The sequence below is a fragment of the Belonocnema kinseyi genome, chromosome 2 (assembly GCF_010883055.1).
Source record: "Belonocnema kinseyi isolate 2016_QV_RU_SX_M_011 chromosome 2, B_treatae_v1, whole genome shotgun sequence".
Lineage (NCBI taxonomy): Eukaryota > Metazoa > Arthropoda > Insecta > Hymenoptera > Cynipidae > Belonocnema > Belonocnema kinseyi.
The window spans coordinates 119,543,510-119,570,776 of NC_046658.1; the positions used below are offsets into that span (position 1 = coordinate 119,543,510).

A 27,267-nucleotide genomic window follows, 5' to 3' on the forward strand; every position below is an offset into this window, starting at 1 on the left:
CTTTAACGTTTTAATGAAAAATTGGTGAATTCGTTGGAATCGCTTGAAGCACTTAAAATCTTTATGAAATCTGGAAATTTTTGTGAAATCTTTTCAAATTTGTTTAAAATATTTGAAAATCTGATTTACCGTTGCCTCCTTTTTAAAATCTACAGAATTCTTGTATTCTTTTAAAAACTTCATCTGTGTAAAGTCTTTTGAAGTCTGATATTTGTTTGTGAAATCTTTTTTATTCGTTTTATCTTTGAAAATATTCGAAAGCTTGATAAAATCTTTGAAATATGGTGTACATGCCTTTTTCAAATATTTGCAACCCTTATGAAGCATTGGAAATCTTTCGTAATTTTTTTTTTTTTAATCTTTGTATAATTTATCTTGAATCTGTGTTTGTGATATCTCTTTTATGAGTTGAAATCATTCAATTGTTTGAAATCTTAGTGAAATCTTTTAAAATGCTTGAAACCAATTTTGAAATCGTTTCAAATCTTCGAAATGTTTTTAAATCTTTGAAATCTGGGGCACTGTACCCTTTTCGAAATCATTGAAATATTTATGAAATCTTTTGTATTCAGTTGAAATTATAAAAATATTTTTCATCTGTGTAAAATCTTTTTAAATCTTAGAAATGTAGTTTACTATTCCTATTACAATTTTTTTAAATCTTTGAAGTCTTTTGATAATTGTCAAATATTTAGAAATGTTCGAAATAATGATGAAATCTTTGTAACATTTACTTAAATCTTTCTTTGTGATATCTCTTTTATGAGTTGAAATCAATCAATTGTTTGAAATCTTAGTGAAATCTTTTCAAACCTTTTAAAATGCTTGAAAGCAACTTTGAAATCGTTTCAAATCTTCGAAATGTTTTTAAATCTTTGAAATTCGGGGCACTGTACCCTTTTCGAAATCATTGAAATATTTATGAAATATTTATGAAATCTTTTGTATTCAGTTGAAATTATAAAAATATTTTTCATCTGTGTAAAATCTTTTTAAATCTTAGAAATGTAGTTTACTATTCCTATTACAATTTTTTTAAATCTTTGAAGTCTTTTGATAATTTTCAAATATTTAGAAATGTTCGAAATAATGATGAAATCTTTGTAACATTTACTTAAATCTTTCTTTGTGATATCTCTTTTATGAGTTGAAATCAATCAATTGTTTGAAATCTTAGTGAAATCTTTTCAAACCTTTTAAAATGCTTGAAAGCAAGTTTGAAATCGTTTCAAATCTCCGAAATGTTTTTAAACTTTTGAAATCTGGGGCACTGTACCCTTTTCCAAATCATTGAAATATTTATGAAATCTTTGTATTCAGTTGAAATTATTAAAATATTTTTCATCGGTGTAAAATCTTTTTAAATCTTAGAAATCTACTTTACAATACCTATTTAAATTTTTTTTTAATCTTTGATATCTTATGATCATTTTAAAATCTTTGGAACTGTTCGAAATCATTATGAAATCTGGTGTGCACGCTTTTTTTAAATCTTTTCAATCCTTGTAATCTTTATGAACCATTCGAAATCTTTGGGAATTTTTTTTTTTCGTTTTAAATCTTCGATATGTTTTAAAATCATTGAAATCTGTTGTACTGTACTCTTTTTTAAAGCTTTGAAATCCTTCAAATCTTTTGCAAGTTTTAAAAGCTTCGTGAAATTGTTCTAAAATATTTGAAATCTGGTGTACACGCCTTATTTAAATCTTTGAAATGTTTTTAAAATACTTAAAACCCTTTTAAATGTATACTGATAACATTCTATATTAGCGGAGACGAAATAAAAAACTTATAGAATTATTCACAATATTAAAGTCTTTTCTACAAAAATGTCTAGAAATATCGCGTAGTAGCAAGATTTCTTCAAAACGAGATGTTTCTTCCATAATAGACTACAAATTTTTTATTACTTTTCGTATTAAGGAGAATTCCAGGTTTTCAAGCTAGCTGGACACCCTGGTCTAGAAATCATATACTTTTTTGTCATCATGATAATTTTCTTTAAAATTCTATCGATCGTGGAATCTCATACCTTTTTCTGTCAATAGAATTTTTTTAATTCTATCAAATCTAATAGGCACAAGACTTGTATTAATTCCTATGTTCCAAAATATTAGAAGATTTTATCCAACTCTATCCGTCGAAAAATCTTATACTTTCCTATAAAAATTGTCTCATTGTATAAGATTCGATAAAGTTTAAATAACAATATCTTGGTAGAAAATAATAAGATTTTTCGAAGAGTAAAATACCATAGAAATCTTCCAGGTTTTGGAAAATCGGATTGGATACAAGTTTAGTGCGGATTAGATTTGATAGTATAAGATTTCTCGATAGAATTGTTGAAACATTGTTATATAAAACCTTTAAAATTTCTGGAAAATAGGCTTGTGTAGTTAAAATTTAATACAGTTTCTATGAGAAAATGTTGATAGAAAAGTATAAGACTTCCCGGAAAATTTTGAAATATTTGATTTGATTTCCACAAAAAAAAAGTATGAAAGTGGATAGAAATGTGGATATCATATTTGATAGAATTATAAATTAGATTTCTATCGAAAAATCGTATTAAAATGGACCGGAATTTCACATAACTTATTTTATATTATCGGGTTGAATTTGTATTTTTCAAAAAGAGTATAGGAACTTATAGGAATCACTGGGACACTGGCCTATTTTATTTCATCGAAATCATTAGCAATTCTATCAAAAAACTTTTGATAGAAATTGATTTACTTTTTTAGCAGAACACTTCCGATTTGAATAGAATTTTTTTAAACAGAAATATTTAACCAATTTCTTAAATAATTGCGGGTACAGCAAACGGATTGAAAACTATTAATTTTTTTATCGAATCCGGCCAAGCTTTGTTAACAGGGAAATTACAAAAAAAAGAGGAAAGAAAAAAAAGACAACCTCCAAATCCTCTTCTTTCTTTTTTTCGTCGCTTTCTAAGTGATCAAGTTTAAATTAAATGTTTTTAAACTGCAAAATTCAAAATTTTTAGCGTTTCTAAATCGAACAGTTTACAAAATTATATCATTTTAAACAATTTTAAGTTAGAGCCATTACAAATTGAACAGTTAAATTTCGTTTTTAAATAAACACTTTTTAAATTAGAAGTTAAGTTATTTTAATTTTAAGACATCCTAAATTAATAACTATTTAATCATTATGTATGCATCAAAATTCTACACTTATGCTTACAAATTAAAAACGAAACAATTAAAATCGTAACGTTAACAGTTTAAATTTACAGTCTCAAATGTTTAGGATTCAAGGCTATTTAAAAACAATTCAGTTAAAAAAATTGCACAGTTTTTAATATTTGACTTATAATTTCTAACTTTAAATGTTCAGTAAAATATTTCTAAATGTTAAAATAAAATTATCTTTTTAATTAGAAAAATTCAACTTCAACGGGTTAAAATGGAATATTTTACTCTACAACAATATTTTAATAGAATTTTAAATTGAATAAGACTAATAATAAATATATTTTTAATCTATATTTATAGTTGATCAATTTAAAACATTTATCATCAAAATAGTTTAATTTCAAACGCTTTTAGTTTTTAATTGATTTAACAAGGAGATTATCAGAGTTGCCATTTTTTTCATAAATTAAAACTTTTTTAATTATAAAATCATTCAGTTTAAAATGCGTAGTTGTAAAATATTTAACTATAAAAATGGTCCATTTTGAGTCTGCATTTTCAAGTGGCAACCCGTTTACAAAAAAGCGATTAAAAAAATGTTATGGATTGAAATGTTCATTTAATTCTCATGTAAAATTATTTAAATAATCATCAATAGCTAAAAACCAAATAAAATTAAACATTTTGCTTTTAAGAGTTTTAAATTAAGAAAACTGAAAATCGAATTTTCATCTGTTAAAAATGAAATATTTCAACACTTGAAAATTTAATTTTCTTCAATTTTCGACAGTTGGCAATTCAAGAAGATTAAAATGTTTATTTATTAAATTCTCATTATATAATGATTAAAATGTCTAAATTTTAAAACTTGTTTCTACTACAAAATTAAAATTAAAAATCGAATTATAACTGATGAAAATTCAATTTTTCTACAGTTAAAGATTCAAATTTATTTTTCAATAGTTGAAAATTGAAAAACATTTAAAGATTCATTGATTAAATTCTCATTATAAAATTAGGTAAATATAAAAATGTTCACATTTCTTTTTAATACAAAATTCTTTTTTTTCCTTGAATTTTCAATAGATAAAAATGGAAGACAATTTTTGTTTTTAACCGTTGAAATTTGAGAAAATTGAAAATCGAATTTTCAACTGTTAAAAATTCAAATTAATTTTTAATTTATCTACAGTCAAAAATTCCATTTTATTTAATGTTTAACAGTTGAATACTGAGGAAGATTCAAATATTTATTTATTAAATCCTCATTATAAAATGACGTGATTATAACATTTATAACAATTTTTTCTGATACAAAATTCGCTTATTTCTTGAATTTTCAACTGTTGAAAATTGAAGGAAATTTAATTTTTAACCGATGAATTTTTAATAGTTAAAAATTCGATTTTGAGTTTCTCCATTTTCAGCTGTTTGAAACAAAATTTTCAATTTTCTTCTATTGTTAAATATTGACAATTTTTAAAAAATAATAATAATTTCGTATTAAAAACAAATGTGAAAAATTGTATATTTACATAAGTTTACATCAGATATAATAAATAAACATTTAAAATTAATGCGAATAATGTTTTAATAAACTTTTCTTATCATTGTAAAAACCTATTAATTCAGAACGTAAGTTGGGTTTGAAAAAATTGTATATAAAAATATTTAGGTTTCGCTCAGATGACTTTAAATTGAAAATGTACGCTTGAAAAGGAAAAATAAAAATGTAACATTTTTAAAGTTAAAGATTTTAAAATTACGCATAATAAACTGAATGATTTCATCCTTTAAAAAAAATAACAATTCAGCCTAACATTAAAAAAAAAGTTGAAATGAAAGATATTTTCAAATGCATTATATCGCGCGATATAATTCCAGATTTCCTGAGTTAACCGGCCACAATTATATCTTTTTTTTAAATTTAATTTCCAAAGATTTCGTAATTAAACTTAAATTTTGGACATTAAAGAAGAATTGAGATTCATGCTGAATTTAATTTCTTAAATTTTAATATGTTATACAGGTATTAAAAAACTCACAAAATGAAAAATATGCAGACATTCTGAAATGTGAAATAATATATTTTTTTAATTACCGCCAATGATCCTGCCAAGAGGATACCAAACTCCTTCATCGAACCAGTTATAAAAGCTATAAAAGCCTTCTTCGACCAGAAATTTGGTCGTTCTGTAGTTGAAGTATGGATCAAACTCATGGATGACACTTTCAAATCTCAATACTGAGAATAAACGTGTGGCAAATGCTAAAAAAGGAATAAATATCTTGAAATAGTTAGTTGAAATCTTGAATCATTGTAACTATTGCAAGTAAATAAAATATATAATTACACAAAACTGCTGCGAGGGAGAGGATTGTTAACTTCAAAAGTGTTTCCTGTTTTTGAGCGGACATGCGCAGCCCTTTTACTTTTAAAAGACCGCCCATGATGGTGCAAAACTCTAGAAGATTTCCTTTAATAATGTTTAATTCATTATACCTAAAACATCCTAATTATAATACAAATTCCGAAGATTTTGGAGCAACATGAACTTGTACTAGAAATTTTGGAGTGAAATAAATTTGTAATAATCATTAGTTGCCAATAAGACTTTTAATAACAATTTGAGTAAACAGTAATTTTTAATCGTAGATATTTTGGAGCACCATTCAATAAAAAAAGTACTGGACTGAACTCCAAAAATTGTGTATGCGTTCTTCGAAGTTTAGTATCTTTCATATTTATTATATTATTCTTAATAATTATATGCTGAATTTTTTTTATTGTATAAAAACTAAATTAATTCATAAAATAGGTCACTATTATTATTAACATTATCATATTTATTGTCTATAATAAGAGGTTATAAAGTGTGAAGAATCAATAAATGCAAAGCACAAAAACTGTGGATAATATAATAATCAAAAAGAGGCGTTCCAAACAATTTTTAATGACTAAAAAAATTACTTTATGAAGAAAAATGTCAAAAAATTGAAGATTAAAAAGAATTTCCTGACCACGTACACAAAATAACCGGCCGGTAAACATTAAAGTTTTCTTACTAAATTACAAAAAATTCCATTTCTGGATGCGCCGGGAAATTTCAGAAGATATCAATCATTTTTTTGTACTTACAAATTCTTAGAAACTTATTTAAATAATCCAAATCATTTACGAATCTTGAGGGGTTTACAATCTAAAGAAAGTTTCTCCAACCAGCCGAACCAGCCCCACAGTGTCAAGTGCGCATAACCTCACTTTGTCGATGCAATATTGATAAGCAGGTAAACTACTGTACCGAGCAGTGTACCCAATCTTGGGAACTATTTTAATTGCGCGTGCGTCGCACCGACGACCCGATAAGCCACTGTTAGCGCGCTAATTTTGAATTATATACATATTCAAATTTGATATTTATGATAAATAAAGTTTGGAAAATGCATCCAAAAAATGCATCTTAATCCTAAATTAGAATTTTGTAGTAACGTATCAAAAAATAATGCGATTTTCATGCAGAAAACATTATTAATTCTAAATTCAGAAAGAAAGGTTTTTTTCTTCAATTTAGCATTTTAAATGTCTCAAAATGTTAATAAAAAGGTAATAAGAAGTTTTAGTTTTGAGCAAAAAATATTAATTTTAATAGCATAAATATGATTTGATTATTTGTATAAGGGATCGTCCAAAAATTACGTAAGACGTTTTTCTTTAGTTTATATCGTTGTGTCCTCAATTGCACAGCGATTTTATGCTCGTCTTTATTCAAACAAAAGAAAAACGTCTTACGTAATTTGTGGACGATCCCTAAATATTATATATTTTATGATACATATGCAATGATTAATTAGTAATTGTAATTCAGGTCTTCTGCAGCCTAACAAAACAAGGTATGATATAACATTTAACAGTGCAGTAATTAATTATTCTTGATTCATTTTTGATAATTTTAATGATTTTATTTTATGTCACATTCTCGGGAAAAAACAAAAATTCAATTTTAAAACTCGACCGAGACGAGATTAATCATTGGGTCAAACCAAAATGATTTATTTCATTGAACTCAGAATTCATAACCTCTTTTTCATTAAAATTGGATTTGTTATATCTTTTCACTTCGAAATCTTATTTTAGGATTAGAAAAATTCTATTTGGGCATTTATCAGTCATTATTCATAGTAAATATTAAATCTGAATATTTATATAATTCAAAATCGGCGCGACGCAAGCGCAGTTTATAAAGTTCCCAAGATTGGTGAGACACTGTTACCGAGCACATTATGCCAATCTAAAAAAAAATAGCCTGAAATTTAAAAAATATAGTATAAATTTAAAATTCTTTACATGGAGCTAAACTTTATTTTTAAAATATTTTTAACATTTTCTCTGATGATTAATTTTATTTGAATATATCAATGAGTAAACTACTTTACCGAATACATTTTACAAATTAAACAAAAATAGTATGGAATAAAAAAAAATCCATTTGAAGTTCTTTACACGGGGCTATACGTTACATTTTAAATATTTGTAACATTTTGTCTGATTATTAATTTTTGTGTAAAAATATATAAAAACGGTATTCATATAAAAGCAGAATTTATTAGTTTCAAAATTTTAGATGATTTTGTTTAGAAATTATAAATCAAAAAGTACTCAAAATGTTTGGTAACGCACCTGTCCCAAGCTAAAAATAAAAAATGAAAGCTTGGTATATAATATTAACAAAATAAAGATTTTAGCTACACAATTTTATTAATTCTTCTTCTAAATTTTAAGGAATCATTAGAAATTTTGTAAAATCTTCTTCAATTTGTTCTTAGAAACTTTTTCTAAATTTTTAATTTTTAAAACAAAAAAATCATTTGAAATTTTTCCAAGAATCATAACATTTTTTTTCATTCTCTTTTCATTTTTTTTTCAAAATTGTCGAAATCTTCAAAGATCCACGTTTAGTTAAAAATTTTCTAAAGTCTTTTAAAATTATTTTTAATCTTTTCAAAACTTCTAAAACTTCTAATGAACTTTTAAATTGATTAGTATTTATCCTGAAATAAAAATAAAATCTGCATCAACTTCTAAACCTTCTAATTTACAAAAACTGATAAGTGATTTTCATATATTAAAAAAATTATGTACATTTAAAAATATTGCCGTAAAATCTGCCAAATTATTTTTTGACAATTTTAAAATGTTTCTGAATATTCTATTAAAATTAAAATTTTAAATTAAAAAAACATGTTCAATTTTCCTATAAATCTTAGGAAAATATTTATTCTCTTAAAACCTTTCGGAATTCTCAAAAACCTTCTAAACTTTGTGTTCGAAAACTTCATATTTTCACAAATCAAATTCAAATATTCACATTTTGTTTAAGATTATTTAAAACTTTTTTCATGCTTTCAATTATTTTTGAATCATTTTTAAACTTTGTAAAATATTATAATCTTGCAAAACCGAAAATTATGGCTATGAGATCTTCATTCTTTTTCAAAATTTTAGGAAATCATTTGAAATGTTTTGAAATCTTTTTTTCATTTTCTCTTGAAACTCATTTTTGTAAATGAAAAATCATTTGAAAATTTCCTACGAATCTTGAAAAATTTGTTTTGATTCTGTAGTTGAAACGTTTCAAAATTCTTTAAAAAACTTATTTTATTTCGAGATTTTGAAAAATCTACATTGTTTGAAAATATTTTAAAATTTTATCAGGATTTAAATTATAAATTATTTTTGGTTGAAGATTTAAGTATTTTGTTGAACATTCATCTTCTTGGCTTGGAAATTTATGTCTCTGTATAAAATTTACGTCATTTGTTTAAAAATGAAACTGTCTCTTTAAATACTAATCTGCTTCGGTGGATTTGAATTAAAATGAAAATTTTTTTTTAGTTACAAAATTAGCCAATATATTTTTGTTTGAGAACTTATCTTTTTTATTGCTGAAAATTCCAATCCTTGTTCAAAATTAAACTACTTTCTTCAAAGTTAATTTTTCTAAAAAAAAATGGTTATTTTCACTTAAAAACGAACTTATTTAGCTGAAAACTGAACTATGTTCTTGTCAATACAATAGAGTGGTTGAAATATAAAATATTACAGGTTTCGTAGAAAATTCAAGTCATTGGTCGAAAGTTAAACTACTTTCTTAAAAGTTGATTCTTTTGGTTGGAAACTTACAGTTTCAGTTGAAAATTCGTTTTTTTTTTTTAAATTAAGATTTCGAACTGAAGATAATATTTTGTCTAAAGTTCAACTAATTGATTGAAAATTAACATTTTTTTAGAAAATTCAACTGTTTTGTAGAAAGTTGTCTTTTTGGGGTCGAAAATTCAACTTTTTGACACAAATTGAAATTTATTTGTAGAAAATTCGTTTTTCTTTCTTAAAAATGAATTTTGAAAGATTTATCCATTTGGTTAAAAATTTGTAGAAACGAAAACTTTATCAGCTACAAATTAATCAAATAAAATCTCAACTAATGTCACATCGGTTGTTCTATTCAGTTGAAAATGTAATTTGTTAAAAATGCATCGTTTTTGGTAGAAAATTCAATTATTTGTTTTAAAATGTATATATTTTGTTGAAAATTCGTATTTTCTGGTAGAAAATTAAACTTCTGAGTTGAAAATTCGTCTATTTGGTTTAAAATGTAACTAATTGGTTGAAAATGAATTTGTTTCGATTAAGAATGCAACTATTTTGTTGAAAATTTGTTCTTATTGTTTCAATTCAACTATTTAAAATGAAAATCTTTTCTTGCTTAAAATATCAGATATTATATTTTTCATTGAGAACTTATTCATATTTTTCGCTGAATATTCAACCAATTGTTTAAAAGTTGAACTACTTTAGTAATTTCTAAGAAAGCCTAAGTTACTTTTTGTTTATCCCTAAATAATCCACGAAAAAAAAGTATTCGGCAAAAATTACGTAAGATAGGAGACGTGGGTAAAACTTATAAAAACTAACAATTTTAGAAAAAACTATACATTTTTTTACAAAACTATTTTCATTAAAAAAGTATACACAGTCCCTGATCAGCCACTGAGACAATTTTCCGGTGTTGTGATTCATTCAGATGGTGGGCAAATGTGATAAAATAATTAATAATTAGTGTAATTTTTTCAAAATAGTAGAAAAAAAGTTATGTTATTACTCAAAAAGAATTTCAAATAGTGCAAATAATGCGGAGAATCCGAGACCTGAAATTATGAGGAAGAAATAATGATTAGGTAAAAAAAGTGGACGGAGTATTTGCAGTAAAAAATACAATAATAAATTTACAAAATGCTTTATTTGATAATAATTACAAACCTGTGAAACATATTCTTTCTCATATCCAGAGATAAAAATAAAGAATTCATCAGTACCTCGTGAAAGATTCGATATAAATACCTTAACACCGTATATTACTAACGGAAGAACTAAAAATAATAAGAATAAAATTATAAACGATGCCACTACAAATTTAATGCATAAATATCGACTGATACGAATTAAGAGCATCATATTTCACGGAGGATGCAAATCAAAACAAAACAAGTTTTTAAAGAGCGAATTCCCGATTTTTTCCTATAGCATGTACAATAAATTCATGCCAAAATCGACTAGGTCATTTAATCCCTTAGAACAAAAGATCGTACATTTTCTCAAATTCTCTGATAGAATTTCGTTCTGATAAATTCTATCCAAAATTTTAATCTGAGCAAATTAATCATTGGTACATCCAATACTCATGCAGAATAGCAGACAACTGGTTGCTTCATAATTCGAAAAAAAATTAATTAACTAAGCACTTATTTAACAAAATAATAAGTACTCAACAAAGAACTTTCTTTGTACCCCTTTGTTTGTACCACTAACCGTAATTTAATGAAAGAGAAAATAGTTTGACAGTTCAGCGAGGAAACTTTATGTTATATTAGTCCAACATTTTATTATCTTTTTTTCTAATCTAACGTAGAATATGTATTGACATTTCTGTCGTTCAAAACAGTAAAAACTACGTTTCTTGTTATAAAAGAACTACTTTTTAACTTCGAATCAGCCCTACTCTAAAAGTAAAAAAAAAAGTAAACTAGGAAATACATATTTCTGAAAGTTATCCCAGGGTTGATAGTTTATCAGAAATAAACTCACTGGAACATAAAAGTTTTTTCTTTTGCTTTCCATTTGAAATATTTAAATTCAAAATGGATAAGAAAGCATTTCCTGGATAAGTGCGACTGTTCAGAAGTTTCATTCGATCATACACAAAAGAGGGTAATATGATAATATTTCGGTTACGCGAGGATTATGCTTGTAGATATTTTTTGTCGTTAAAAACTAACGATTAATCCTTGTAAAAAGCAAATTGATATAATTTGCCCTAACCCTTTACTCTCTCCGCTGCTTTTTCAATCACAGCTTCACTTTCTCTCCCATCATTTCCTCTCAATTCACTCACTTCCTCTCTATCCAGCAAATTCAGAGATAAATACTATCCATGCTATTCTAACGATTATCGCAGATAAAAGCGCATTATAAGAAACGGTATAAAATGGACAGGTTCGCGTTATCAACTACAGTTTACGTCGATCCTCTTTTTCCCCCCTTTTTCCATCTTAAAAAGCCTTTATTTCTTCTTAATAATTAGTAGTGTGCGTTCTTTTTGAAACGTGCCGTTATTTTCAGAAGTACATTGACTGCAAAGTAGAAGGTAAGAAATGTTTATCGGATAATGAGAAGTGTGTGCTTCTTTAGCCTTCCAACATCAGTCTTTCTTGCGTCCCGTAGCCAGCTTTTTGCGATCACTTTTTCTTCGCTTTGATCACAATTCGTCTTGCAGTTAATCGACAGAAGTTTAATTGATGGCCACCCTAGCCATCAAAAGTCCTCGCCTGGTCAGCCAAACTCTGAGAGCAAAAGATTTTTGATTCAATAAATCATTTTTTTGTTTCCAGTGAACTATTTTGATAATATTATTTTAATTAATCTTTTGAGCTGAAGACTTAAACATTCAACTTTTGGTTGAAAATCGATTTTTTTTCTAGTTGATAATGGACCTCTTTTTGTTGAAAGCTCATCTTTTTAGTAGAAAATTAATCTTCTTGGTTGAAAACTCATCTTATTCATGTTCTTTACTTTTTGCAAGTTGCAACATTTTGAACTCGCAAGCCAAATTCTAAGCATTCTGAATTTAAGATTTTCAAATTGAAGCATTCACAAAACCATTTCAAATATTAGAGAATATTTTTATATCCCTCAAAAAGTAATCAGTTTTTTTTGAGAACATTTGAAATTTTAAAATTTAACCATTATAAACAGAAGCGTTCAACATTTTAAATGAAGTCTACATCATAGTTTTAAAATACAAAATTAAAACATTTCAAGATAAAACCTCTGATTATTCCATAAAATTGAAGTTTTTTTAATTTAACAATTATATAAAACATCTAAAATGTCAGCGTTCTAATTGTAATAATTTTGAAGATAGTATGATTCGTGAGATTTTCAAAAATGTTTATACGTTAAAAGTTTGATAATTTAATAAAAAAATCCTAGCGTTTCTCATAAATTCCTGTTTTTCTGTTCCGATAGACATTCATTTCAAATAATTTGAGCAATTTAGGAAAAAATGTTCTGCGAAGTTACGTGCTTGAATTTTGATTTTTCGAAAAAATACCAATTCATTCTTTTAATCATCATAAGGTTTAACTTAATTAAGATGTTTAAAGCAATTTAAAACATTTCTTTCCAGATTCCAGTGAGGTCATCTTTTAAAATTCGTTGGAAAATTTTAGAAAGTATAACAATTAAAAAAATGGTGTCGATTTTTTTGAAAATATACAGAACATATTTTCACAAAACCCCTGCCTTTTTATATTTAGCAGCCAAAAGATTCTAGGACTTAAGTGTTCCCACATGTCCGATTTGAAATCGATTCGATCTACAATAATTAAAAATCAATTATCAGTCATAGAATTTGTTTTATAAATCGAAGGAAATAGTATAGAACTTTAGAAAAGTGAATAGTTGATTTTTATTATTTAACATTACTATGATACACTTTTTGAAAACAATTTCAAAACTTGTAGGCATTTTACATTAAAGTTCTTTCAATTTTTAATAATTATGTAACAATTTGCAAGTAGCGTAAAAGTTCCAAAGCCAAAAACTCTATAAACTTTTTTAACATGGAATACTTGTCATTTCAAAAATAAAAGTAAACACACTTTTTTATTTTCCATTTTTTCAACTCAAACCAACTTTTAAAAAATCTGATTCTCAATGGCTTGAAAATGCACATATATAAAATGATCCGTTTTATGCATCATTGTTAATAATTTAATGACAATTTTTAAATAACAAAGGAAAAACAACCAAAAATTAATAAAAAAGATAAAAATTAAATAGAGGACCTTTAAGCATATCCCATTTCATCTCATTAAAAATTTTTTTTACAAAATAGTATCAACCCATGCCAGAATTTTTGGAGTAATATAATTTTTAGTAAAATAATTTGAAAGTAAGTAAAAAATCATTTGTATTCAAAATGATATAAAAGATTTCATGGAATTTTTAAAATTCTCGATAAATTGTAATGAAATTTACAAATTTTTAAGGGATTTCAAAAGATTTCAAAGGACGTGAATTATTTTAGGACATTTTGAATTATGTCAAGACAAGTTCAAGAGATTTGAAAATTTTCAAAGAATTTCTAAGGATTAGAAATGATTTGAAGAAATTAAAAAAGAAAGTTCATGTGGTTTTGAACAATTTACTAAGAAATTCGGATGATTTTAATTACCTATAAGGGTTTAGCTTATTTTGCAAAATTCAAAGGTATTTTACTTAATTTTCAAGGATTTCAGGAAATATCAAATTTCATACAATTTGACGTGATTTTATAATATTCATAAACAAAAGTAATATTTCCAAGAAAAATCTTTCAGAAAAAACATACCCAACTCCAGTTCCAATCAGTAGAGACAAGAAGTTTGTTAGGAAAACAGTGTACAGAACTTCCTTTGAAAACAGTCCTTGTTTGCCAACTTTTGCTGTTCTAATGCTGTACATTTTCCTTTTTGTGATGTTCAGGGGATGTTTGAATTTCCAGTCTCTATGAAAGGACCAAAAAAAAATTAATGACGAAATACACACATCAACGTCTTAGTTATATTATCGTTACGCGTGAGTTCATCGATAACCCGTTAGATTGTAAACCTTGTGGACGTGAAATGTTGTACGAGTTACATTAACATGTTTTTCATGTAAAAACGCAATAAAAATTCATAAAAATTCATTTTTGCATCACAAGAAAAAATTAGCATTTAATCAAGAAAATATCGCAAGGAATACGGACGATACAATATTTTCTTAATCCAAATATATGAAGTTTTTTCTTTCAAGTACATTTTCTTCAAAAAATCAAGTAATAGAAAAAAAAAGATTACTTTTATTTTAAGATTTCAAATAATATTATCAGTCTTGCTTTATAAAAAAAAAACGTTTATAACGTACGAATAATAAATATTTTGTTAATAGTTTTTGTAATTGAATTTTTTCTTACTTTCACTTTTTACCAATTACTTAAATATGATTAAATTTTAATGTATCGTTCAACTATTAACCAAGTACTTGAATTTTCCGCCAAAAAATATAAATTTTCAACCAAGGAGATTACTTTTTAGCAAAAGAGACGAAATTTCAACCAAAAAAGATTTTTCAGTCAAAAAGAAACCAAATTACAACTAAATTTAGTTCCACAAAAAGGCGAATTTATAACCAAACAAAGATAAATTTTTAAATCCGGCAATAATCATTGCCAACAAAAAAGTTCATTTTTAAAAATAAATAGTAGAATTTTCAATTGAATTGATGATTTTTCCACCAAAAATATCAATTTTTAAGACTAAAAGACCATTTTTCTACAAAACAGTTGAGGTTTAAACACGAAAATATGAATTTGCATCAATAAAAGATCATTTTTAACCTACTAGTTGACTTTTCTATCAAAATATTTTTATTTCTAACTGAAGAACACAAATTTCTAACCAAAAAGGGCAACAGGAAACAAATTATGCAATTTTCAACAAAATAATGATATTTTCAAACAAATACTAAAATTTTAATTAATAAAAATTTAATTTCAATGAAAATGAGTTGGATGTTCTTATTTAGTTCAATTAAATCAGTTCAAATTTAAGATAGTTATTGTGCCAAAAAGCATGTTTCTGGAAAAAAATTATGATTTAAAAAATTTAAATGATATTATCAGCCATGTTTTATGAAAAAACATTATTTTTCATCAAAATAGTTTTTAAAATACCGCAAACAATTTAAAAAATAGTTTTTGTGATTGAATTTTTTCTTACTGTCGTTTCTTACCAATTAAAAAAAAAAGAAGATTGAATTTGAAGAAATCATTCAATTTTTAACCAAATACATACGTAGTTGGATTTTCCTCCAAAAAACTTTTATTTAAGTAAAAATACATTTTTTAGAACTTTTTAAAAACTTTTTAATATCTTTTAAAATAATCTGATTTTTTCATAAGAGTTTGAAAAAATGTTACAAAATTGAAAAAATTACTTTCAAACATTCTTGAAACTTTTCGAAATTCTCTTAAAATTTATGGGATTTCTTTATAAAATGTTGGAACCTTGAAAAATGACAAAATCCTGCTTTGAAATCTTCTAAATTTTTCCGAAATTTTAGAAAAAATTTGAAATATTTTAAAATATTTTCATTAATTGAATTTCTTTTTAATTATTTAAAATTTTCCCTAGAATCTTAAGGAAAAAATTACTTATCTTAAAAGTTTCCAAATTATAGTCTGATAGCACAATGTGAGAACAAAATTATTTCCCGATATTACAAAATAATATAAATAATTTTTTTTCTTTTATTAATAATGTTTATAGACATTTAGAAATAATTTGTATCATAAAATAGAATTAGTTATTTTCAACGTTTGCTTGACTAAATTGATGGTGCAGTTATGAACGGAATCCTTTTGCAATTTTTAAAACAAATTAAGAATTTTATTTTAGAAATAAATTTTTCAATCTAAAATTCGTTATCTATATATGACAATTTGCAAAATTCGAAAAAATTAAAACAGCCACTTGAAGTTTAATTCACGCGGTATATTGTCAATCCGGTAGTCAACAGCAATGAGTGCAATATTTTCGAGAATTTCGTTCCACCCAGTTTTTGTGGATGGGAAAGGACCTAAAATATTTAATGTCTCCTTTTACTTACTTCAATTATTTAAGAAAGGTTAATTTTTCTTACTTTGGCGGCATTTGATCTGGCCTGGAACTCCACTCGTACATCCACTCGTTATTTTTTTCCAACAATTCGCCATCCTGAAACCAAGTAAGATACAGCCATAAGTGGATAATAAATGAGGTCACAGGAAACTGCCACAATCTAAAGATTATTTTGTTTAAAAGGAAACTTCATCTATTCGACAAGTTTCCTTTTGGAAAGTCTGAAGTTTTGTAACGATATGACGTTGATTACACAATCACGTGTTAAATATTCGAAAAATTGCATTTTATTAAAGTAGTAGAATATAGAGAAATTGATACATGGTATTTTAAAAATTTTCCATTTTAAACTTCTTGAGTTTCATATACAATTTTAGGGCAGGATTTCTCAATATAAATCTCTATTTGTTTGAATCGCAGTATTATTATTTTTAAATATTTTATCTGACCAATCGTAATCTGATTATAATCTTAATGAGGCAAATTAAAAATTTTTAATCGATAAGTATTCTAACACGAATGGAAATTTTTTTCGAGTCTATAGTTCTATCTATACTCTTAGTTTCAAAATTCCTTGATTTTTTTCTAAATAATTTCGTATTTTCCCTCAGACCTGTAATTTTTGTTCTGGTATAAATAAACTTCCTCACATGAAGTATTTACCTTTGAAAGATATTATTACAACTTAGAGAGATTGATTCTTGAAGAAAATAGATGAATTTGTAATAAAATAGTTTATTTTCAAGAACATAGTTAAACTTTCAACCAGAGATAAATTTTCCATAAATTACCTAAATTTTCAAACAAATAGTTGAGTTTGCAACTAAAAAAGAGAAATTTTGAATCGAAATAGAATAATTAATTTTGCACTCAAAGCAATTAAAGTTTTAACATAAAAAAAGGAGTTTTACACACAATAGTTATATTTCGAATGAAAGCAGTTGAATTCAACCAAAAAATACCAATTATCAACAAAATAATGAATCATTAATCAAAACAGATTAATTTTCATACCAAAAAGAAGAATTTTCAACAAAAGAGTTTAATTTTCGAGCCAAAAAGACGAAATTTTTACAAAAACGTTTATTTTTTAACCAGAAAATACTCATATGAATTTTCAATGCAGGAATATTAATTTTCTACCAAACTAATTAAATTTTCCCTCCAAAAAATCAGAATTTTAAACAAAATAAATGAATGTTCAATTCGTAGTTTTCAACCAAATAATCACACTTTCAAAAGAAATAATTAATTTTGAACTAAAATGACGAATCTTCAACTAAAAAAAAACTTCATTTTTAACCAAAAGTAGAAGTTAAATTGTCATTAAAAAAGTAATTTTCAACTAAAACAGATACATTTTCAACAGTAAATGAAATACTAAAATTTTTCGTTAAACGAATCAATTTTAAATTAAAAAAAAAACAACTAATTTTCAGTAAAAGACGCGATTTTAACAATGAAATGAATTTTCAATTAAATGATGCATTTTCGAACAACAAAATAAATTTTTTCCAGCAAATAATTGATTTCTCGACCAAACAGATGAATTTTCAATCAAAAATGGAATATTTATATTTTCGGTTGAAAAAATTTGTTTTTAATCACAGAAGATGGATCGTCAACAAAATACATGAATTTTCCGACAAATAGATGAATTTTAAACTAAACAAGGTACATTTTTAATCAAACCTGGAACAGTTCAATTTTCATTTAAAAAATTAACAGTCACCTATGACAAAAAAAGAATTTTCCACAAACTAGCTAAAATTGTATAAAAAAAAGAATTTTTAACAAAATAGTTCCATTTTCAACTAAGTATTTAACATTTCTATTAAAATAGATGCATTCTCAAAGAAAAATATAGTGGTTGTATTTGAAACTAAAAAATATTTTTATTTTCAATCAAGAAGAGTTGAATTCATCCACAAAAGACAAATTTTAAACAAAATATCTGAATCATACCCCCAAAAAGATTGATTTTCAAAGAAAAGTTGCATTTTAACCAATAAAAAATTAAATTGCTACGATAACAGGTGAATTTTTAAACCAAAAAGACAAATTTTTTACGAAATTATTGAATTTTCAACCGAATAATAACATTTTTAACCCAACATTATCTGTGTCAAAAAAATAATAAAATAAAAAAATTATAAATTTTTAAGAGTTACTTTTTATTAACGCATTTTCTTTTTTAAATTTAATTTCATTAAGGTTCCACGTTTATTTAATTACCAGTATTTATATGATTATTCATTCCCTAAGTTTATAAAATCATATTAAAAGGGGAGAAGGTCATAAGATATCGTACGGGGGGGGGGGGGGGTCAGAGAAAAACGTCTTACTTATTTTGTAGCTTACCGCTAAACTTCAACTTCAGTTTCTCGAAAATTCCCTTACACCTAATTTTTCATTAATACCGTAAAACAGGGTAAAGTCTCTCTACTAATTAAAAAAAAGCGAAAATCTTTTATTTATTCCCTTAGATCATTTGATATTGAATTTTTAAATCTAAATTAATACAAATTAGGTGACAGAAGCTTTGACCTATACGAGCGACTTTACCCCGTTTCACGGTACATTAAATTGGATTGCAGAAAAATGCAAGAGCATCAAACAGAAATGAGTCAACTGATATCTCTTATCACCAATTAGCAATTAATCGTAATTATCGTCCGGAAAATTTTGTCAATAAACCACCGCATTCACAATATTTTGTTAAAGACGAAATGCGCAGATTCCTTTCTTCATATTGATAAATTCTAAATGCAGGCAAACGATAAGATTTATGGTGGTAATAGAATTTAAAGAAGGTTTTGCGACTTGACATATTTACTGAATTATAAAAAATTTCTCGATTTTTCGTTACACAATGGGAAAAGGATTGATTGTTCCTCGGATAAAAAACTCGCGTCCTACAACAAAGGAGTCTCTTATCAATAGCCATTGACACATTCTAATTGATAGAAAAGAAGGAACGTATCTTCTTCATTGTCCGATTTATACAAGTCAAGCTTGTTCAATCACTTAGTCCGTGAATGTATCTAATACCGATTCAATCTCGTTAGAAGCGAATTGATAATTTCTTTTAACAAGTTGATTACTCATTAATTATTCATAGGAAATGATTGCAAATGTGAGATCAAATTCGTAATCTTTGGCGAGATCTTTTGCATGAAGCTATTTTTGACGATAGGGCGATGTATCACCAAAAAAGGAGGAAACATTTTTTTGAAATAAAAGAAATGTAAATACAATATTGAGTTCAATTATGAAACACTTTCAATTCCAAGGATTTCAAGTCGAAATATATAGCATTTTCAAGAAAATAGTGGAATTTTCAACTAAAGAAAATGTATAACAAAACATATGAATTTTCAACCCAAAAGGACGAATTCTCAATAATAAAAAACTATTTTTTAATCTAACAGTTGCATTGACTGCCAAATAGTTTAAATCTCTAGCACAAGAGACGAAAACGAAAAAGGCACTTTTTGAACCAAAAATGGAATCGTAAAATTTTCATTTAAAAAAATTAATTTTCATTAAAAATAATAATTAACACTTAATTGTACTCATTTTTGATTGATCAAACATAACTTATTTAACTTATCAACGAGTAGAATCGTTATATTTTTAAATCAAAAAATTAAATTATAGCAAAACAAAGAATTTAAAATAAATTGAATTTTCAATCAAAGAGATGAATCTACAAAAAATTATTAATTTTTAACAAAGTGGTTCAACTTTTAACTAAGCAGTTGCATTTTCAAACTGCCAAATAGCATAATTTTCTATCAAATTGTTGAATTTTAAAGCCAAAAAGACGAGTTTTCTGAAGAACAGTTACATTTTCAATCCGAAATTATAAATTTTCGACTGAAATGACGCAACTTTAACAACAAAAATAATTCAAAAATAAGTGTAACTATAAAGCTAGCAGTTCATTTTTCAACCAAAGAAGATTTTAATTAAAAAAAATAAACAATTGAATGTCATTAAAAAATACCAATTTTCAACAAAATACGCGAATTTTCTAACAAATAATTGAATTGGGAACTTACCAACGATAAACTGTTTAACTTATTTAACTTATCAACGAATGGATTAATTAAATTTTCAGATAACAAATTAATTTTTAGCCAAAAAACAAATAAATACATTTTGAACGAAAGGAATCTATAAAAATAATAGATTTTTAACAATGTGTCATGTTTTACCCCATAGTCTATCTTTCATAAAAATAGTTTAATTTTTAATGAAACAATTGAATTTTCAACCAAATAATGTTACTTTCTATCAAATTGTTGAACTTTCAAATAAAAATACGAATTTTCTAAAAAAAAAACAGTTCAATGTTTAATCCGAAATTATAAACTTTTAACAAAAATGACGAATATTTAACAATAAAAATAATTTTTTTAAATGGTTTAACTGTAAAGCTAGTACAAGTTCTTTCAACTAAAAAATATTTTATTACAAAAAAAATTGAATTTAACAAAACAAAAGACAAATTTTCAACAACGTAGTTAAATCCTCAAACTTTAATTTTCAACGAAACAATTTGCATTTTCAACCAAAAAGGATGAATTTTCAAACAAGGAGATTAATTTTCTACTAAAAAAATGAATTTTCTACACTATAGTTCAATTTTCAACTAAAGAGATTTCTTGAAAACAAAGGAAAAATAATTCTTTAAAAAGGGGAAAAGTAGATTTTATCATACATATTTTTTTATTTATTAATCAGATGATTCCGTTTAACTCTATTTGGTTGGTTTTTATTTTAGGAATTCTCATTAAAAACACACCTACAGTTATACAGTTATATGAAGGTAAGGCTCGAGATAAAGCACAATTACCATTCGCAATGAATTTTTAACTGCGAATTATGTATTAAAACAAGGAATCTCAAGTTTTAAAATTATGATTGCATAATTTACAATTTTAATTTGATTTTAACGAAACTTCTCGGCAGTCAAGCGAACTAAGCCAACCTGAAGAAATCTAAAGGTGAATAAGCTCATAAAATATATTTATAAACTAAGTTTATCTAGGTGCACCGAATGTTGCTAAATTTTTCGGTGTTCCTCATTTGAATGATAAACAGTTGGTTAATTTTAAATCAACAAAAGAACAATAATAAGGAAAGAACCTTTTTAAGTCACTGAATCAATAAACTAGTATTGTCCTTATGGAAAATTGTTAAGATAAATGATAAAATTGAAATTTCTTTGCGACGCTTGTTCAACAACAAACGCATGCTAGCGATAAACAAAGAACATTGGAAGTTCTTATCGTGCATGACTAATGTTAAGAGTAAGAAAAATATTATCAAGGTGATCCTGCGATCGTACCAAGAGCATCACTAACAATCAAAAATATAGTGCATTGACGTTTTTTTTAATATTGTTTTCAAGGAATTAAAAATTTAGAATTAAAAAAAATGCAAGTATTAAAAGCAATACATTAAAAATCTTGTATAGTTGTTAGTGTAGATATGAAAAATAAGTGCGGAGTTACTGCAACCAGTAAAACGAATTTCATTATATTAAAGTAGTTTTTTTTACAATAATTATAAGCTTACGCCAGTGCACTTTCTCTCCTTAGTAAAAAGAAGCTATATCATACACTTCTTAACATTAAGCTTTAATTACACTCATATCAGATCTTTGTGCAATTCAATAGACGTAGGCACTGACGTAATTTTTTATTTACATTCTTCTGCAGTTTTTTTATATTGAAAACACTACTGCTCATTAATATGTATCTGCTAAATCTATCTTGTATGCAACATAAGTATTAGAATATGGTTTGCTACCTATCTGTTATTGTTCCTTTTACCCGAAAAAAGAGATCAAAATTATCTGTATTTTTGCAATACGAGCTGCAATGACAATTATTAAAAACAAAATTAAACCTTATTGGAATAAAATTTTGACGGAAAAAATTGGATTTAATAACGCACATCAGAGTTTAACCGCCTAAAATTTACGAGCGAGATAATGTATAAAAAAATGGTATTAACTGATATCGATAGTTATCTATGATGTAAGAGCAAATTATGTGGTCGCATAAATACAAATTTTTGTATTCCCACTCCTGATCCATAAAATACTCCATTTTTCGCTCTAATCAACAAGGTGGTACTCTTTTTATGAAAAATAATTTTAATTGATAAAGTGGAATTTTTATGCTCAAGAAATATAAAATTGATTGAAATAATAATGGAAAGGAAAAGTTAGGAGGAAAAACATTCTTTTCTTTCACTTTTCTTTCACCTCTCCTTCACTTCTTCTTCCTCGCTGTCACTTTACGTGCCGGTCGTCGCAGTACAATAAAGTGTCATTTTACTGCCGCTCCGCGGGCTTATAAAGTGCGCTTTTTCTGCCTATTTCAGATAAAGAATTTTTTTCGATCTGTAAATTCAGAACATCTCTGGCCTAACTTAAATTCTGAAAGTCTAAAGCAAAACAGAGCAAATTCTTTTGAATGTTGCTGACTACTTCAGGCGTTCTGATTTTTATAAATATCTTGAATCTAACAGCTTAAAAGTTTTTCCCCACATAAATTTGTTTCCAGATATACAGCCCTATTTGACAGTCAGAATGCCCTTTTATATCTCTAACTTGATCGCCCAGTTTAGACTCTGGTTCCAACAGAGGTGCTATAATCAATTGGTCATGGCATCCAAAGATTTATTTTCGACTCCGCAAGGATCTATCCTATTCGCAACCGTGAGACCTTTGAGTACGGGAGGATCTTTATCATCTCCTTATCATTTGCCCAGCCTATGCAGATTTTAGGGCTCCCATCTTTCAGCATCCTGCGGGCATCTTATGTCTTCTTAACTCAAGCTCGGTGTATAAACTTCAGAAACTTGCGATATTTGTTATACGAATTTTACATATTGGACCATTTGTTTTAGAGTCCTAGTATATAATCTATATTAGCTTAAGGGCTCTTGCCTACGCTCTACGAATACGATCAGCGAAGAATATATTTATATTTATATATTCATTCTATTGGCCCCGATCGTATCTTCTTCGTGACTCTTATGGATTCTTGACATAACAACAAATTACTTCTACTAATAAAAACAGCAATCATTCAGTAACCTTATGATTTTTGTTTCAAAATACCAATCTTTGGTGAATTACACAAACATAACCTAAAGTTTTTGCAAAATTGTAAATATTACTTGAAATCCACTAATTTTTTTTTTTTAAGTACGAATAAATGCTGACGCAAAATATTAACATAATATAACTTCACAAAAAATTGTACAGAATTGTAAATACTCTTCAATATCTAATGATTCTTGTTTAAAGGAAACAATTTCCAGTGAAAACCGTCAATATAACTTGAAATGGTTCAACAGTTTTTGATGTAAAACGCTAACGTAACCTAAAATTGTGAAAAACCGATAAACCTTTAAAATCGAATGATTTATTATTAAAAATGTCAATTTCGAGTAAAAAACGCTAACCAAACCAGAAAACATAAATTGTTGAAAATATTTTGATGTTTAATTCTAAAAAAATCTAATGATTCAGTATTAAAAGTACCCATTGGGGATGTAACATAACGTAACAAGCTAACGTAATCTAAAATTTTTGAAAATTCAAAATCCTTTTGATTTTATATTAAAATTATTTGAAAAAAATACTAATGTCTAGCAAAAATCAGTAACATAAGGTATTTATAATGTTTTTAAACATTTATTAGGGCAATTTTTAATTTTTAATTTAACCGCACAAGAGTATTTATAAAAAAGCCCAAATGTTTCCCAATTCGTAGGTGTTCTATAATTTTTCATAAGAGTTCATTCTCAAAATTGCAAATTAAAGATGTAAAAAATTGCAAGTAATGAAAAAACGAACAGGTTTGTCACAACAATGATTGATAGATTTTCGAGACATATTTTTGTAATTATTCATATTTTTAGAGACTTTTTCTTGATAAAATCAAAGCAATTGTTTTTAGTTAATCATATACAAATATATATGCAGACGTTTCTAACAAGTTTGAATCCTTTTTTTTATCTCAGGTTTTTGAACACTTGCTTAATGTCACGTTAAATTGAGTATTCGACGAACTGCCATGCCTCGAGTGTTTTTGCACCAATGTCGGCGCACATTTCAACCAAAGAATATCAACTTGAACTAACAAAGTGATAGAAACAAAAGAGATGACTTTTGGCACGCTGGCTTTGGCAACAGTAAATAATCGTTTTAAAAGAATTTGGTCGAAGACTATTGAACCCACGTCTGATAATATTTTTAGACAGACCAGACACTACGATTTAAAGATAGGCAGATTTTTTAATTTCATGGAAATTTCCTCTTTTAAAATGGTTTTATCGCACGGAAAAAAGATGTATAGCTAAACTAACGACATTTATCTTTAGTCTCGCCACAAAAATATCGTTGGAAACAAACCAACGTTTTTGAAAAATCTTTAAAACAGGTATTTGCAGCATAATTTATTTGGACGATTATTATTATAAATAAATCATATATAAAATTTTTAAAGACGAAGATATTAATAAATAAGTAAGTTAGGGGATACAAAAATAATTGTTTTAAATATATTGTAGTTCTGTTCATTTAATTTTCCAGTATTTTTCTGTTTGAACTATAAATTATAAACCAAATTGAATGTCAACAAAAATGCCAAGCATTTCTTCTTCTTCAAGAATGGTAATAAATCTTTCGTATGCTACCAAAGAAAATAATTACATACTTAGTAGTCATCAAAACCATTTTGTTTTTCAAAATTTCTCGTTAAAATACTCCCAATTTCAGGGCACCTAACTTTGAAAAAATTTTAATTCAGAATTTTTCAGGAAGTTATCGCATTAAAAAAATATCAATTGTCCAAGGCTCACGGAAAAAGTCTTACTTTACGTGCTCTTTTCCCTAAAACAAGTATTTCCTGAAACAATTTGTTTGTGTGTATTAATTGACTTTAAAGAACTTGAAAGTTAAACATTTTGAGAACGGAACATATTGAAGAAAAAATTTCCATTTCATTCAGTGTAAAAGTTGTCCAAGTTTCAAATATGCAACTTTTGAATTAGTCTCAACATTTTTAAATTAGTGAAGTAAGCACTTTTATTCAATTTAATTTTTTACTTTGGTTGTGAGAAATACCGCATGAAGAAAATGTCAAAAAAATTTGTGAAATATTTTTATTTATGCACAATTAAATTTTGTTGGGCACTTTTGCAAATATGTTAAATCAGCTTATTCATAAACATTAAAAAATTTCAACGTCAGAATTAAGTGTTCAAATTAATACAGAAGTCTCAATTGAAAATAGTTTGTTTGAAATTAGATTCGAATTTTTCATATGATCGAAGAAAGATGAAATCTCAGCGTCTTCAACGTCTACATTTTTCAAACTTTTCCATTTTAAATATTGAATTTTTCCAATTTAAATGTTGTGGACATTTCAGAAATTAAATTATATGCACTAAAGAACAGTATTTTATGGTCCTAAATTTTCTAACTTAGATAACAATTATTTATGGAATGTTTGTAATTCTCAAAAATTTGGACCACACAAACGTTCCTTAGTGCTCTCTATTAACTTTCCAAAATAAACTCGATATATCATTTCATGTCGAGGTGAATTTAAAAAAAATGCCGGTAAATGAAGTAACTTTCAATTTATTAAAATTAATTAAAGTTTAATTAAACCCATGGCTAAGGATGGACAAAATGGCATGAGTTTTACCAGAATTTTTATTCCACAGGGGTAGATTTAAAAAAATTTTAATATCTTACATAAAAAAAACTGCTGAAAAAATTATTGTTAATCTAATAACTATTTAAGTTTCCAAAAATATCTGACTTTCCCTAGCAGTTATAAAACAAAAATGCTTTAAAGAATCCTCGAAAAATCTACCTCTAGCACAAAAAAAAACAAACAAAAAACAGTGTCAACAATTTTTTATGCTCTAAAAATATTTGCCCCTTTCCTTTTAAGGGCATCCTAATTTTTTTCCTACTTTTACTATCAGAGATGAGACAGTCTTTCTAAATTAAGAATTGATGATCGAACACTACATAGCGTGACCCATAACGACCCTCGGATAGGTCAGAGAATAACTACGACGCGTTTTCTAAGCGGCATACTCACTCGATTACGTAGTGTAAATATTGTAAAGGGTTTCCCAATGACAGAATAAACTTTCAAATTTCTCTAGACAGCAGGCATGGAATTTAGAAAAAAGTCTGCAAAAAGATTAATAAAAATTTTAATGATAATGAAAAAAAGCATTAGCATAACACTAATATGAGTGACTAAAGTAATAACTTGTTAATGAATATAGAATACATATTTGTATTAATTTTCAACTATTGTTTTTACTATCAAAACAAACTTGAAAATAAAAGAATTTTTTTAATCAGCTTGAAGGATTCCAAATCTGCGTTAAAAATATTTCTTGCTTCTGGTAAACTTTTCCACTTGCATTATTTTCAAATGAAAGAAGTTTCTAATTTACATTAATTTTCAACTTCAGGAACATTTATTTTGATCACTTTAGGCTTGGAATGACTCATCAATTAAGGCTCTAAATTTGAGACTGTACCAATTAAATATGAAACTGTTCATTTTTTAATATTTGAATTTGAATTTAACACATTTTAAACGTTTTCGACTTAAAAATGCCCAACTGCTAAATATTGCAAATTGAAAAAATTAAAACTTGGGACTCGCATTCACACAATTAAAAATCGATCAATTTTAAAGGCTAATAATTATATAACGAAAAGATTTCAAATGAATTCAAAACAAACAACGAAGATTTCCAACAAATGTTAAATTTAACCAATTATAAT

The 27,267-nt window shown here is 26.0% G+C and overlaps 2 protein-coding genes across 4 annotated transcripts in view; both read right to left on the reverse strand.

Moving 5' to 3' along the window:
- Positions 1–6,406, reverse strand: part of LOC117167035 (dolichyl-diphosphooligosaccharide--protein glycosyltransferase subunit STT3A) — a 30,581-nt gene extending 24,175 nt beyond the window's left edge. The window contains exons 1-3 of one of the 3 annotated variants that reach the window (XM_033351595.1): positions 6,298–6,406; positions 5,513–5,635; positions 5,260–5,427 (exon numbers count right to left, since the gene is read on the reverse strand). In XM_033351595.1, the coding sequence (XP_033207486.1) occupies positions 5,260–5,427; positions 5,513–5,609 (265 nt within the window). In that variant the 5' untranslated portion in view covers positions 5,610–5,635; positions 6,298–6,406. Of the gene's footprint in view, positions 1–5,259; positions 5,428–5,512; positions 5,662–6,297 lie in introns of all 3 variants that reach the window. The other 2 variants (XM_033351596.1, XM_033351597.1) reach the window with 2 other exon arrangements.
- Positions 6,407–10,437: 4,031 nt separating this feature from the next.
- The window catches only part of LOC117166992 (BCL2/adenovirus E1B 19 kDa protein-interacting protein 3), a 66,133-nt gene continuing 49,303 nt past the window's right edge, over positions 10,438–27,267 (reverse strand). The window contains exons 4-6 of the mRNA XM_033351519.1: positions 16,441–16,514; positions 14,108–14,263; positions 10,438–12,056 (exon numbers count right to left, since the gene is read on the reverse strand). Coding sequence (XP_033207410.1) covers positions 12,005–12,056; positions 14,108–14,263; positions 16,441–16,514 — 282 coding nt within the window. The 3' untranslated portion in view covers positions 10,438–12,004. The remainder of the gene's footprint in view (positions 12,057–14,107; positions 14,264–16,440; positions 16,515–27,267) is intronic.